The sequence below is a fragment of the Cucurbita pepo genome, chromosome LG08, assembly GCF_002806865.2.
Source record: "Cucurbita pepo subsp. pepo cultivar mu-cu-16 chromosome LG08, ASM280686v2, whole genome shotgun sequence".
NCBI classification, from domain to species: Eukaryota; Viridiplantae; Streptophyta; class Magnoliopsida; order Cucurbitales; family Cucurbitaceae; genus Cucurbita; species Cucurbita pepo.
Genome location: NC_036645.1, coordinates 4702352 through 4718994, shown reverse-complemented (window position 1 = coordinate 4718994; position 16643 = coordinate 4702352). Strand labels below are relative to the sequence as shown.

The 16643-nt window shown below is 33.3% G+C and overlaps 1 protein-coding gene and 1 pseudogene across 1 annotated transcript; both read right to left on the bottom strand.

Moving 5' to 3' along the window:
* Nucleotides 1–517: 517 nt before the first annotated feature.
* On the bottom strand, nucleotides 518–1510 carry LOC111800092 (annotated as a pseudogene).
* A 4060-nt stretch (nucleotides 1511–5570) lies between these two features.
* Nucleotides 5571–6616, bottom strand: LOC111800244 (auxin-responsive protein IAA4-like). Its single transcript, XM_023683846.1, has 3 exons — nucleotides 6314–6616; nucleotides 5922–6236; nucleotides 5571–5826 (listed from the first exon to the last, which is right to left on the bottom strand). The coding sequence occupies exons 1-3, from the start codon at nucleotides 6463–6465 to the stop codon at nucleotides 5751–5753; spliced, it is 543 nt and encodes a 180-aa protein (XP_023539614.1). The 5' UTR covers nucleotides 6466–6616; the 3' UTR covers nucleotides 5571–5750.
* Between the last annotated feature and the right edge of the window lie 10027 nt (nucleotides 6617–16643).

The window sequence follows — 16643 nt, the reverse complement described above, 5'->3', positions numbered from 1 at the left end:
TTTTTTATATTATTTTAATTCTATGAGTAGATGTAATATTTTTTTTAGTACAATAAATTTGAATAGAGACGATGTCTTAACCGTTAAGTTATCGACACATTTCCTATAAAAATCTATTTTATACCCAAAACATTGCAATTTAAATTAGGTATATGATGTTCTAAATTGCCATAAGTTTTGATTTCATTTGGTTATTTGGATTAGATTTGATTTGGTTATTTGAATTAGATTTAGTGATAGAGATTTAGTCCGAATGTGATATTGGGATTTGGAAATGTTTTGTGTGTCACATTGTATTTCTTGAGTGACATATTGGTGAGAGTCTATATAGTCTGATAGTGATGTATTCACTTGTAACGCTTTGTTTTATTAGTGATTGGTTGGTACCCCGTGGATGTAGGGGAACTTCTCTCCGAACCACGTAAATATCTTGGTGTCTCTTTGTGTAATTTCGTTCATTGGTGTTGGGAGCACATTTGTTCCGCTTTCGGCACACAACAAGTGGTATTAGAGCTAATTAAGATCCGCCAGAAACGCTGCCATTGAAGATCTCAATGGTATCGCCGTGGGCCACACCATGCCAACGGAAGGAGCGGTCTTCGTTCATAACGTCGCGGTCATAAATGAAAAAGAAACCCTCTGGTGGCAGATGAAAATGCAGTCTCTGCAGTAGCTTTTGCAGCTCTTTCTTCAATTTCCCCACTTTCTTCAATTTTCCCACGTTATCCGTTGGGTTCACCTTCATTGGTATCTTTGAGTTCCTAAATTTTGGTTGCACCATTACTTTCAACTTGTTCTTTGACAACCCACTCGTTGCCACCGTCACATCCGCCGTCGTTATCGTTGTCGTTGTCGTCGACGGCGTTGTCATCCCGGGCGCAGCGGTCGAAACCGTAGGTGACGACCGGAAACAAACCTCAACCTCGGAATTCTCCGACATCTCGCTGTCACGCAAGGAACGTTGATCCTGTAAGTCGGCAGGGGAGGCATTGGGTTGGAGCATGATCCCGTTGATGGGGCCCACAGAGTTGATTTCGTGGATCCTCTATTTGAGGCGCCCGATTGAATGGTTCGGGTCGATTTGGGGTTGCGATTGGGATTGGAAATTTTTTTGGGATTCGGAAGCTACGAGGAGTTGAATGCGAGAATGCTGGAGGATTTCGCAGAATTTAACGTCGCGGTCGTCTTGGAGGACGTGACCATTGAAGATTAGGGTTTGTTTGGGGATTTGGATATGGTGGAGTTGTTTATATGGGCAATGATAGTACTTGCAAGATGACGGGAATCGGCTCAGTACAAATCAAGATGTTTGACGGGATTATACGAAAACTCAATGATGTGAGATATGTCCCTAACTTGAAGAAAAATTTGATTTCCCTTGGCGTTTTGGATGCGAGTGGTTATCGTGGAAGGAGGGAATTTAAAAGTAGCTCGTGGAGCTTTGGTGGCAATTAAAGGAACTAGAAGAGGTAGCATATACTACCTCAACGGAACCATAATAATTGGGCATGTTGCTGTGGCAAGTTCGAAAGAACAAGACATATTGAAATTATGGCACATGAGACTTGGGCATGCTGGTGAGAAGGCACTTCAGACATTGGTGAACCGAGGAGTTCTTAAGGATGCCACACCTGGTAAAATTGATTTCTGTGAACATTGTATATTTGGTAAACAAAAATGTGAAGTTTGGTACAACTATACACCAAACAAAAGGCATTTTGGGCTGAGGCTCTCAGTTATGCAGTTTACTTGGTGAATCGTTTACCTGTTTCTGGAAATGGTGGGAAAAATTCCGCTTGAGACTCAAAGCTGGATCCTAGAGCAAAAAAACCAAGTTTATGGGCTTTAGCAAAGGCGTGAAGGGCTATAGGTTATGGTGTCCATACCATAAACAAGTGGAGAAGGTGGTGTTCTCTCCTGATATGGTTGCTCCTACTGTGCTCCTACTGAAGAACCTATTGATCAGCTAGATAATAACTCTGATGTCATAGAACAGGAGGAGCAAAGCCTTGTAAATGAAAGAGTGGAGGAACCTGAGTCTATCGCCAGGAATAGACCACGAAGGGAAATTCAAAAACCTGCAAGGTTTGATGATATGGTAGCATATGCTTTCCCTTTGATTGATGGAGTTCCCAACGACTACGAAGATGCTATCCAGAGCCCGGATAGATTGCACTAGCAAGAGGCTATGAATCAAGAGATAGCATCATTACAGAGAAATCAAACTTGGGATTTGGTACAACTTCCAAAAGCTAAGAAGGAAATTGGTTGTAAATGGGAAATTTGTTTACCATGGCTGGTGGACCTGTTTGTTAGCGTTCAACATTGCAGTCTACTGTTGCACTGTCTACCACCGGAGCAGAGTATATGGCAGAAACGGAAGCTTTTAAAGAAGCTATTTGGTTGCATGGTTTGATCAATGACTTGGGTATTTTGCAGGAACATATAGATGTGTTTTGTGATAGCCAGAATGCTATTCGTTTGTCAAAAAATCAAGTCCATCATGCTCGTACTAAACATATTGATGTCCTTTTTCACTTTATTCGAGAAATTATTAGTGAATGGGACATTCGTTTATTAAAATTGGAACTACTGATAACTCTGCTGATATGTTGACAAAAGTGATCGCTCGTGAAAAGTTCTGGCATTGTTTGAATTTCATCAACGTTGGAAGAAAGGAGTAGTGTGTTGACGTGGTAGCAACCAACTCAGTTATCAACTTAGAGATTTTATGACAAGGTGGAGATGTCTTGTAAATTGTCATAAGTTTTGATTTGATTTGGTTATTTGGATTAGATTTGATTTGGTTATTTGAATTAGATTTAGTCATACTGAAATTTGATATCGGGATTTGGGAATGTTTTGTGTGTCACATTGTATTTTTGAGTGACATATTGGTGAGAGTCTATATAGTGTGATAGTGAGGTATTCACTTGTAACGCTTTGTTTTATTAGTGATTAGTTGGTACCCGTGGATGTAGGGGAACTTTTCTCTCCGACCCATGTAAATATCTTGGTATCTTTTTGTGTAATTTCGTTCATTGGTGTTGGGAGTACATTTGTTCCGCTTTCGGCGCATAACATATGATATTCAATGAGATGAATAGTTTCAATATAAGTATCTCCCAAAATGAAAAATTATTAGACAGTGCAACAATCTAAGCAGCTAGTAGTATTTATATATTAAAAAAAATGGCAATAAAGGAAACTAATTTGGACATGAAGTTGTTTAAAAGAATAGTTGAAAATGACCTGAATAATAGTAAAAATATTTATGAAGTTATTAATAAGTTATTAATCATGGAGTACTCAAAATTTAGATACTAAAAGTTGCAATATAACAAAATTTGTTCCACTCTCGTGGACAACTCTTATTTACATTACTTTTTATAAAGAAAGTGGAGCATCAACAACAAGTTCACAATGAATTGAGGTCCCAAAATAATTGAAAATAAGGCACAACTCTGTGCTTTGTGGAGGCCCATGAGTGATTATCTTTCCAAGATGGTTACCCACTAACTCTATGAATATATATTCATAATAATCTAATTACAAGAACACAGTTTAATCCACCAGCTTTTCAGCACCTTTTTTCTTTTCCTTCTTTTATCTCTCAATATACACAAAAAGGGACCCTTGGACACTGAATGTTATAAAATTTGTCTAGTAAATCATTTTAAATGAGGAACATTTTGTAGTTTGTTCAAGCACTAATAAGTTGCGCAAAAGGTGAGGATGCAGATGCGTATAGCCTAGAAGAAAAAAAAAATTATGTTAATGTAATACGTAGATGCCTAGAGTTTTCTAAATTATTTTTATTATGTCCAGTATCTTATTATTAAATTAAAATTTATGTCTCAAAATGCTTCCCAATAGACGGGTTGATAATTTTTTTTTTTTTTTTTGGAAGAAGGTAAGATATGTCAATAAACACAATATAAAAAATTTAAGAATATACTATACACAAATTATTTTTGTAACGACTATAAATTTTTTACTTAACCTAAGGTCGCTAATTTATACATATCATGAACATTTAATGCAGAATGCTTCATTGGAAACTCTATAATAAAATCTGACCTTGTTCTTATATGTCGCTTCTATGGTTTTTGAAATAAAACAATGTATACTGAAATAATGTAAAGTAAAAATGTCATATACTAACTTATATGCTACTAAATGAAAATGCAACTAACCTATATTAATCTATACAAACCTATAGTCTAATAATTCAAATTACAAAATTTCCTTAAGCATGTGTCACAGTCTCTTAATTGCAATGTTACCGTCAGTCGTACAAGAGAGCCTTGCCTTTACCTAAAAAATAAAAATAGCACATGGCTTGAGTATCTTAATAAATACTCCGTAAGCGACTTCCCATTAAGGTTAAATGCAAACACATACCATTTCATAAGTGGAACCTATCATAACAGTTTGTTTTCCTACTGTGGCTGTCCTAAATAGGCAACTTGGATGTGTACTTAATTTTCTTACACACGGTTCACACGTGCGAGTATAAACCCACAAGTCACGACAACATACTTTCTGGTGGGGCGAGCATTCTCTGATAGTTGTTGATGTCGGACACCCATTAGAAATAGCAACTGTCACGACAACATTATGATAAACATAATGATCATTCTCCAAGCTCGTAGCATACACGTCTGTACTATCATGAAGGAGAAGGGATATCTCCTGATGCATGAGCACACAATAATGCATGAAGTCCCAACATTTTTTCATTTTCATTATTATCTAATACAACCTCGCTAGCGTCTTCCTTTATATCATATCATTTTGTCATATCATTTCTCATATTGTTTATCATATCATTTATTAAATCTTTCATGCATATGTCGGAGTTGTATTTCATGTTAGTTCGTCGTTTTGCATGTCAATCATATCATATCATTCATGTCGCACATATATCATATCATAACGTTTCCATGCTATCTGACTTAACACTCCACAACATGCACATATCATATCATACCATAAATCATAACAGTCACATAACATATCCCAAGCATGTCTTCAACATATCGTATCATAAACATAGTCGTGTCAAGGATAGTTTACTTACCCTCTATGGACACGTACTTGATGGCCATCAATTCCCACACGGGAATAGCTCTCCGTTAAACGTTACCAGGGAATAATGTGTCGTCGACGTACTCGTCGGAAATTTGATCTCCCTCCCTCCCTCCCTCTCGTTCTTTCTCCGCGTTTCTTTCTTACAAGTCGATTTGGGAGTGTGGCTAAAGGAGTTGAGGTCATTCGGCGCAGCGTGGGGGTTCGAGAAGCATATGTACGAGTGAAGTGCGAGAATTTCGACGCTTCGCTAGAATTCTCGCACGCTTTGGAGCGTCCAAGTATTTTTTTTTTTTTTCAACGAACTTATAATTTAAGCAATAAAATAGCTTTCAATACAAAATTAACTATTGTTTAAAAGAAAAGTCAGTCAGTCCTGCAAATCCAATTAAAAATATTTATTATCACTCTAAAAATTAATATTTCAAAGTGTGTATTAATTATATTTATATATATATAAAAAAAAAAAAAACAATTTCATTACAACAAAAGTATCCATTAATTACAATTTCATTTCATCAGCAAATTTATTCTACAAAAATTTCTACAATATCTCAAATTCGTTACACAAATCCAAAACTTCAACAAAAAGAAAAATGATGAAAAATTCATCACATCTTTCTGTAATTAAAAAAAAAAAAAATTAATTAATTAATTTCTCAGACGCCGCAGCTGAGTCCCCCAACCTCTGATCCTTTCATGATTCTCATCCTCTTGCATGATGAAATAAACATTCTGCATTTAATTCATCACCAAATCAAATAAGCTCATCAATTTTAAGTAATTCAAACACAGATCTGGAACTTCAAGTAATTATTACAACAACTTACTGCCATGGAACATCCCCCACCAGCATCCAATCTCCATCTTTATCTTCATAAGTTGGGGCATAATCCGATCCCTGATACCCTTCCCTTTCACTGTATGTCCCCATTCTGAACTTGAACATCTCCTCTAACCCCTTCACAAGTTCAGGGTACCCCTTGTACACACCCAAATCAACCTTCCTCAAATAAGGAGCTCCATCCATACTCACTTTCACATAAATCCCTCCGCCCTCCGCCGCCGTCGTTGCCTCCGTTTTCTTGGGTAGGAGTGTATTTTTCCTAAACGATCTAATCGGCGGCCACCCAACAACCTGAGACCTACAAAACCCAAATTGAGAATCAAAACAGAGCCCCAAAAACCATAACAAGAGTCAAAATCGAAACACGGCACATACTTAGGTGGAGGAGCAGAGTGATTCTGTAAATTTCTCTTGTTAGTTCGAACCCCACAAGAACTGTCTGCAGAGCCGTCGATTCCTGGGAGGCCGAGGCGAAGCTCGGTGTCTTCGAGATTGAGATGGTTCTGAAATGAAAGCTGGGAATCCATTTTTTTGGTTTGGGAGAGCAGAAAGGGGTTGGAAATGGAAGGGTGGCTTTATAGATAAGATGAAGAAGGAGATGTCGGTGGGAATGGGGGCAGAGAGCGGCAGAGGGAAAGGGGAGAGGGGACAGAGGAGGGGACAGGAAGCGCCGCCCAAATGGAACACAAATTGAAGCCTCAAAATGCGTTTAAGGGACGAAGCATTGCGCCATGTGAAGTGGGGGCCATACCCTTTTCAATTCTCATCCCGTCGCAATCCGGGTGCCTATTAATAATTATAATTTTAAACATTTATATTCTTTCTGGAACAAGTTAATTTCTAAAATTAAAATATATATATATATATATCGTGTTGACTAAGTCAAAGTTGAGTTTCTTATTTGATTGTTGATGTGGGCGTGGGGTGGTTGAGTCCCAATGCTGTCAATTGGTTGCTTAGTAAATCAAAATGAATAGAATGTACCAAAACCAATGAACCAAAGGACCCATCCTACCCCACCTCGTGCGCCACTTCCATCTCATTTTTCGTCCTTTCTTTTCATCTTACTTCTCCACCGACTTATTATTGTTGGATGAAAGTCCTATCGACTAATCAATACTATCTCCATGGTAGAACATACCTTTTATTTGTTGGTATAAATAGTGACTTTCAATTCTTGTAAGTCTTTTTTAGTCATTTTATAATCAGAGTCACTCTCATCTAGATGTGGTATCGGTTAAAATTTGAGTTTTAGGGTTTGTGAGTATCACATATTTTGTATTTTTGAAATTATACAAATATAGTTTGAGAGAAAAGAAGAAGAAAGAAAGGAAAATCAATTTGAAAAAGTGAAAGAAAGAGAAATGTAAAGAAGTTTGTTAAATTAAATTGAGAAAACATTTAAAAAGGAGTAGTTTTAATGGAGATAGTCTTTTTAGGCATAATTAAAATTTGAAAGAGCACACAACTTTTTGACTAAACAACTCGTTATTTTTTAATTTCAAACTTTTAAAAATCAAGTAAAAAAAAGATTCTTTCCACCGACTTAAAACATGTCTAGAAACGATACAAATCATGTTTAGCATACATAAGATTGTTTTGAATTATGTTTTAATTTTTTTAAAGTAATTTTAATCAAGATGATTTTAAATTCGATAAAAGTGACTTTAACTATTTTAAAATTATTTTTAAGCCACCCCTAAAAAAAGAAATGTACATGAATTATATTAGAAAAATCTTTTGGGCAAACTCCAAATTTCAAATTGATTGAGTTAGTTACTCAAATAATCATAGAGTTTACAGGTAAAGTTGTTTTTTTAATTATTTTTTAAAATTTTTACTTATTTATAATATATATTATATTAATAACTAAAACCTCATATATCAAACATTCATCCCTCATAACTTATCATCACTAACCTCGGTTACAAATCTCAAAATGTTATAATATTATAAAGTAAGGTAAGATTGAGTTGGATTCTAACCTTATTTTTGGATTTACCAAATTGACCCGACAAAAAAAAAATGTCACACCAAATCTAACAAAAAAAAATCTATTTTTCAAAAATTCAATCCAACCAAAATTGAAAAAAAATTAACCTAATTCAAACAAAGTTAATGAAGTTTTTTTTAATTGTAATAGAAAATACGATGGAATTTAGCAACGTAGGACTAAACCCAGACATGTCTAAACTATAGAAATTAAAATAAACAAAAAGTTAAAAATACGAGTGAGTCCGAGGCCTTTTAGATTTTCTTTTAAATATATGTCTCTCAATTTTTAAAAGATAATTGAATGTTTATAAATTTTAAATAATATCTTTATTATATACAAAAATAAAAGCTTAAAAACTCGGATGGCAGGAAAGTGAGTTTCATCAAAGTCGCGTAGCGAAAGTGTGGTGGGCCCATAACCCACAGGTCCCAATTATGTATTTATGTATTTATGAATATAATATATTTATTTTTGTTAAAATGGTAAATATAAATATTTATAATATACCGAGTAACTATCCTTAACAATTTAGAATATAATTTAATCGGTTTAGACATATACTATAGATTAAGAGGTCACATGTTTAAATCTATATATGAATCAATGAAATATTTTAAAATTTTATGAACTTATTAAACGTAATTCTAAACTCGAACGGATAACGAATGGAAGAAGAAGGTAAAGAAACAAAGTTGTGGTGGAAAAGGCAAAGGCTTGGCGATCTATGAATGGAAGAAGAAGAAATAATGAGAAGGATAGCGATGCAGAGGCAATGGGATGAGGATTTGGTCAATTTTTGGAGCTGCATGTCGTTCAGCTCCTTCCCCACCTTCCTGGAATTTCCAGCTTGGTTCCCATATGACAGCTCTTCAATCATAATAATAACACTAACTTTCCTGTTTGGCGTCCAAGAAAATGTGGCTCTCTTTTTTCTTTTTCATTTTCTTTCCGGGATTCCTTTGAATTCCCACATCTTTTTTCTGGTGTTGCGTTTGAAGGAACATCATGGCCTCTCTTGGGTTTTCTTAATCACGGCCATAGTTCGTGTGTTTGATCAAGTCTATCGTTTTTTCTTAAACTACGAACACTGTGGAATGTTGATCAAAATCGTGTTAGGTACTTGAGCTATCTATACATTAATAATACCTACTTAACATTAATTAATTATCTTCAAATCATATAAAGTACTTACATAACAAAAGTAGAACGACGAGATATAAATGAGCTATTGTTGTCCTAACTCTTTAATGGTGAGTACATAGGGCGGTGCCTAACTCTTTTGTCTCTATAAGGCTACTAAATCAGGCACACGAGCCTAAATGCTATATTATTATATTACCTACCGACATTATATAATCAAGAGAATATAATATATTGTACCGATAAAATTGGAAATAACTAATTATCTTGTACTAACCAAAACTAATGTGAGATGGTCTAAATGGAAACATGGACCTAGGCCAAAATGGAGAAAAAGTTGACCTAGCTTCGTGCCCAATTGACCACACCCTAGGATCTATATGGGTCGTGGGAAAATCATACATACCTTGGCCCAAAAGCTCAAGAGATTAGGACGAACTTTGGTTAGAGATGTCCATAGAGTGAGACGAAAGATAAGAAAACTATCTTGATTCTTACAAGGAATTTGTGAGGACCGAGTTCCACACAAAGATTTTTCTCTGTATTCATATAAAAGATTTCCATTATGTAATATAAGTTCTATTAAAAAATCTAATCGACATATATTTCGTAAGGAAAAAAAAAATATACTATAATATTAAACACAATAGATAAAACTTCAAAATTCAATAGTATAATATAGTCTTCAAAACTCTATTAAAAAAATATATTTATTTCTCTCCATGTGATTGTCCAACCTCATTAATAAATTTTTGGACCAAAATGCAACCTAACCCATCAACGTCCTCTTACTCAAAGTCGATCTCCACCACTTCGGTTCAACTCTTTCAGTCTAATCCAAAAGAGAAAGTGAAACATAAACTCGTATAAATAGATAATTATGACTTTAATAGAGTTAAGTCCAAGTTATGTACACATTTTCTCAATCTCTAACTTAAGCATCAAAACGAGTACGACAATTTTCACTATTTTTACAAGTTACGCGTTTGTCTCGTTCAACAAATTTACCGCATTATCCATATTTGTACACCAACCATTTCCAACTTTGAAAATCACATTTTTCATCCTTCCCAATGTGATATCAAACTCATCCAGACGCCATATGCACAAATTATTTCCAAATAATTTAACTCATACAAGACCTCAGCTACTTTCTTACACAAAATCAATGCCAAAACTACGGCTACCTGCACATATGACGACATTCCACCCATCAAAATTAATATCATCAACAATAATAATAATAATAATAAACAAAGAACAAACAGCTGGGCTTATAAATGAAATAAGCTAAGGAAGTGAAAAGAACACAACATAGAGACAAAAAAATTAAGTGGGAAACTTTGTCTTGGGTGCATTAATATCCATAGGGTATCCTCTCATTAAATTTTTTTGTAGTGTCTTATAACTTTATAACTTAAAACAAATATCTTTCAATTATGGTCCTCACCATTGCGTCCACATGATTCATCCCCTACTTTTGGACCATGTCCCTATGCTCCATTATAAAAAATAATTGATGAATCTCGTCACTCTACCTCCGTCTAGTAACCATTTCGTTTCTCATTTTTTAATTTTAAAAAATAGTACATCTCGTTACTGACGTAAAATGTATTTAATATATACTTAAACTTTTAACTTCACGTCTAATAGGTCTCTCTCATGTACCACACTTATTAAAATTAACAAATTTATTATATATTATTGAGTATAATACGAAAAGAATTAAAAATGAAATAATTTGAATTTAAATTTGTAAAATTGAGGTAATTTGATCTTAGGATGAAATTTGGAGGTGTGGGGGCAGAGATTGAGAACGGCGGGAACACGTACGGTGTGTTGGACCATCGTCCACGTGTGGTACTGCTGACGCGGAAACGTGGGGCCCTGTCCACTGTCCTGAGGATGTAAGAGGCTGTTTGGTTGGATTGCGTTGTCAGCGGCTTTCAAAGTCCTCACCTGCCAAACACGCCACCTGTTGCCTTAAACGCTGTGCCACGTATCTGCAGCCATTACCATTCGTATATATTTATTTTAAAAAAAAAAAAGGATTTTATTTTTTACCACTCGCCGACGCCGTTTTACCCGTTTGCAACCGCGTTCCGTTGCGTGTCCAATTTGACTTCCTTCATTGTGTGGGCCATGAAATACATAATTGATCTCAAATTCCAATTTTATTTCCATATTATTTATCTTTCTATTTCTTTTTTTTTTAAACAAAATTTTCTAATTTATTTACGGTTACATTATATTAAAATTTTCTCGTATTTTAACCCAATAAGCTAAATAAATTCAAGCTATAAATTTATGTCACAACAAATTGTTTTTCAAATTCGAAAAATTAAATAATATCTATACGATTTTTCGGAGAACAGTTTAATCTTTTTTTATTTTTCATTCTAGAAAGATTTTATTGAGAGAAATAATAAACATTTTCTAGTGAGTGTTTTATTATTATTATTATTATTATTATTTAGTAAAGATAATTGAAACAAAAATTTAGCATTTTTTTATTTAAAATTTCTTGGTAAAGGTATTTTTTTAAAAAAGATATTTTTGAAACTTTTAAAAATTTATTATCCGAGTTCAATGAGGATTTGAAACTCAAACCTCTTTACCAAAAATTTATACATGTGTCGGTTGAACTATATTCCAGTTGATAATAATATATTAATACTAAGAATAATATACAAACTTAGATTCAAATATTATAGTTGTGTGTTTTAATTTGTTTTAATTACTAAGAGACAAGCACTCTAAATAAAAATAATAATTATTTTTATAATGAAAAGATTGAGATTCTTTTGTCACCCACTAACTGATACCAAATTGTTTTAATTTTGAATTGAGATCACTCCCACTATCATGTTTTCTCCATACCAATGACATTAAACTACCAAATAAAAAACCACACTTTTACATGTTTTTTTTAAATGATTTATTTGTGTTTTATTATTTTAAATAATGATACGAGCACAAGATGATTATCGATCTAAACCCTAAGTTATAATTTTAATTGATATAAACAACTTATATCGCACCCGTTTAATAATGCATAATTTATTTCGTTTAAATATTTAAAAAATAATAATTATTTGATATAAATTGTTTAAGATGATACTTGATATTTTATTTACTAAGATATGCTCAGATTGGCAAACCGATATATACCAAATAATAATTTAAAAAAATTAGAAGGTGACCCATGATATCTCCCACCATATAGTTGACATTATTTATACACATTTCATTAATATTCTTTGAAGATGAGATGCAAAAATGGTCTCTTTTTGCAAGCTTTCATAAATGTTAAAGGTAAACCTAGATAATAATGGTTAGACGAACACGACTCTCTACAATGATATGATATTGTCCACTTTGAGCATAAGCTTGACTCTCCACAATGGTATGATATTGTCCACTTTGAGCATAAGCTCTCATGGCTTTGCTTTGGGTTTCCCCAAAAGGCCTCACACCAATGGAGTTAGTATTCCTCACTTATAAACTCATGATCATTCCCTAAATTAGTCGATGTGCGACTCCCATTACCCAACAATAATAATAATTATTATTATTATTTGGACAATTATATAGTTAGGGATAATGAAATACATTGTCTTTTTCTTTTTCTTTTTTCCATTTTTTTTTGGACATTCCTAGGTAAAAAAAATAGGGCAGTCCCCACATGTCCAAAATAAAAGGAACATCTGGAATATTATGGAGATGGTTGCAAATAAACTATGGTCTTATTGGTACCTAATTTTTACTTTTTAAAACTATATTATAAAATTGCCCTTTTGAAAAATATCAAAATTGGCGATCATCACTATCATAGAAGATTTGATTTGTTGTTATTTTTAAATATCTAATTTAAGTAAAAAAAAAAAAAAAAAAAAAAAAAAATTNTATAGACAACAATTTATTGATGTCTTCAAAGAAAATATCTTAAACGGACTATTATTTGGAGAAACTACCATTGTAATGATTCTATCGATGATTGTTAAAGTTTTGATTCATACATGAGCGAGAACATATCTATAAGTAAGCATAACAAAAAAGAAAAAAAAAAATTCTTGAACTACATTTAGAAAATGTATCTAAATAAGTTAAAAGAATATACTTTAATCACCTATTCATCATCAAAATTTAATTCAATGAAAATAACTTTAAAGTTAAATTAACTTAAGATTTAGTATAATAGCGAAAGTGAATAGTTTTTAACAATCACTTAATTTAGAATTTAGCATAATTATGTTGTTGCAAAAGTTAATATTTTTAAAGAATCACTTAATTTAATATAATTATGTTGTCGTTGGTATGATATTGGCAACTTTAGATACCAACTCTGGTTATTAGAGATATCAACAAAGTGAGGTTGATATGAGGAATTGTTTCCCATCCTCGTCTCTATCTCCTATTTCAATTATCTTCTTTATGAAATTCTCAATTTATGGGTGCAGAATCTAGGTGAATATTTTTTATATGATTGAGTGGTCAAAGGGATTTTTTTTTCAATATATTTTTTTTAAAAAAAAAACTATTTGCTTTAAAAGAAAATTTAACTTTGACAATTTTCATTTTCCAATATAATACTATTCAAAAAGGTAAATCAAATACGTCAAAATTGAGTGGTTTGAATGAGTAAGTTATTCATTTTTAGTAGGAGTAGGCTAGCTTTACTTCTGCAAATAAATTAATTACATAAGTTATGGAGTTGTATGTAAATGAGTTGAGTGTTTATAGGAGTTATTTCGGTTTAAATAAAAGTCTTACTATTGTCTTTTTGAGTAATTGTAATTTCAGAATGCGAAAATGAAATGATAGAAGAAATTCCAGCACTTGAAAAAAAGGACACCTGAGAGCTTGTACCAAAGCGTCATGATGTCGATTTAATTACTTGTATGTGGGTTTATAAGTTGAAGAAAAAAGTTGATGGTAGAATTGATATACACAAAGCTCGTCTTGTTGCTCGCAGGTTCTCTCAACAATATGGTCGAGACTATGATGAGACTTTTAGTCCGGTCGCAAAGATGGTAACATGACGGACAATCATCTCTTTAGCTGCTAGTAAAGGTTGGAAATTATGGTAGCTTGATGTGAAAAATGTTTTCCTTTATAGAGAGTTGGATCGTGATATTTTAATGGAGCAGCTGCAAGGATTTACCTCTAAGGAATATCCTGATTATGTGTAGACTTAAGAAGGCATTGTATGGACTCAAGCAAGCTCCTCGTGCTTGGTTTGGTAAGATTTCTCAATATCTTAATTTTTGTGGTTGTAAGTTTTCATGTGCTGATCCGAGCTTATTTGTTAAGAAAACAGCAACTACATGCGCCCTGCTCTTACTTTATGTTGATGACATGATTATTACTGATGATGATATTGTTGAAATCAGTAGTCAACAAGATGCCTTGTCTATTTGTTTTGAAATGAAAAGATTAGGTGAAGCGGATTGTTTTCTGGGTTTGGAAATTAAGAAGTGTGATAGTTATTTTCTCATTCAAGGATATACAGCAAGTTTATTGCAGCGGTTTCGTATAAGAAAATTCAAGAGATAAAATTACTCCTATGAAACCAAATCTCAAATTAGCTAGAAAGGAAGGGAAGTCATTAGAAGATGCTACATTCTTTCGTCAAGTTGTTGGTAATTTATTCTATTTAACTATCACAAGGCCAGACATTGCTTTTCGGTAGGAGTTGTGTCTCAATTTATGGATCAGCCACATGAGACTCATTTAATTGCATCAAAAATGATTTTTTGTTACATTAAGGGCACTCTAAATTATGGATTAGTGTATTAGAAATCAAAGTCATTTTTCTTGAGTGATTTTGTGGATGCTGATTGGGCTGGTGACGTGGACGATAGACGCTCCACAACAGGTTTTTGTTTTACAGTAGGCCCTACTGCAATTTCATGGTGTAGTAAAAAGAAAAATGATATTGCTTTGTCCAGTTGTGAAGCAGAATATGTAGCTACTACAATGGCTGCTCAAGAATGTTTGTGGCTCAGGAGGTTTATTCAAGAAATTGTGACTACTCTCAATCAGCCAATTCAAATTAAATTGTGACTACTCTCAATCAGCCCATTCAAATTAATTGTGATAATGAAAGTGCAATCAAACTTTCTGGAAATCCAGTGTTTCATGTTTGTTCAAAACATATTGAAACTCACTATCATTTTGTTCAAGAGAAAGTGTTATTGCAGGATGTTGAATTGCATAAAATATATACTAATGAGCAAGTTCCAAACATATTTACTAAGGCACTTGCCTACGTGAAGTTTGAAGTTTTTCGTAAGGCTTTCGTATTTATTGAGAATAAGCTTGAGGCTGTTAGAATTTAGTGCAACTTGTGAATTAGTCAACTTATTAATTTTATTAGGAGTCTATTTCTACAAATAAATTAGTTGCACGTTAAGGAGTTCTGTTCAATTGAGTCNCCAATTGAGTCTTTATACGAGTTATTTCAATTTAAATAGAAGTCTTACCGTTAGTAAAATATAGCTAAAGTACAACACTTCATATTTTAGTTTTCTGTATGTTGTCTTCTTTGAGTAATAATAATTTCAAATTTATTCACACTTTTGAGTGTTAGTAGTTAAAATAATTCCACTATCTTGTCCAATCTCGACTTCCATGGTCTTTCCATCATTCACCATCATCCATGCGTGAGAGTTTTATCTTTACCTAAAAATATAACGGTAGCATCATTCACCGTCATCCATGCATCGAGATAGGTCAAGATAGTTGGAGAATACACTTTTTAACAGCTCAAGGTTGACATTTTGGCTGATCTGACTTGGGTCTGATACGCTCGGACCCTTTCCTTCTAGTTTCAACTTTTTAGGAGTGTTTAAGGTTAGTATGACTACCTTTTAGCTAGTTTAAAATTTTGGGGTCAAGTTTAAATTATTTATGCATAATTAGGCTTAGCTAGTTTAAATTATTAGGAGTAAGTTTAAATTATTTTATAGGCTTAGTTAGTTTAAATTATTAGGAGTAAGTTTAAATTATTGTATGCAAAATTAGGTGAGCCAATTCCTATAGTAGAATTCTAATTATGATTGTTGGATTCCCTAGGTAGAATTAAATTTCAGAGATCAGCATTAAGCTAGCATCAAGGAGTCGTAGTAGCTACGACCTAGGCCAACCAAGTAAGTTGTCTTACTATCGGCTCAGTTGAAAGACTTGTCTTATGTATGACGACGCGTGCCCAATGGCCCTTGCACGTGTCATTTAAGCTTTATGTTATGTGATAATGTGATGATGTGATGACGTTATATGATGATGTGATATGATGATGTGATGACGTTATATGATGATGTGATAACCTTATATGATGATGTGATGATGTTATATGATGATGTAACGACGTTATATGATGATGTGAAGATGTATATGAAGATATGAAATGATGACATGATGATATAGGATGCATGATGGTGAGATGACTTAATATGATGATATTTTATATTAAGATAATGTGCATGTATTGAAGCATTATAACCCTAAGTGATGTTAACAATGATGAACGTATGAAGACCAATGGATGCATGTAATATCCGAAAGATG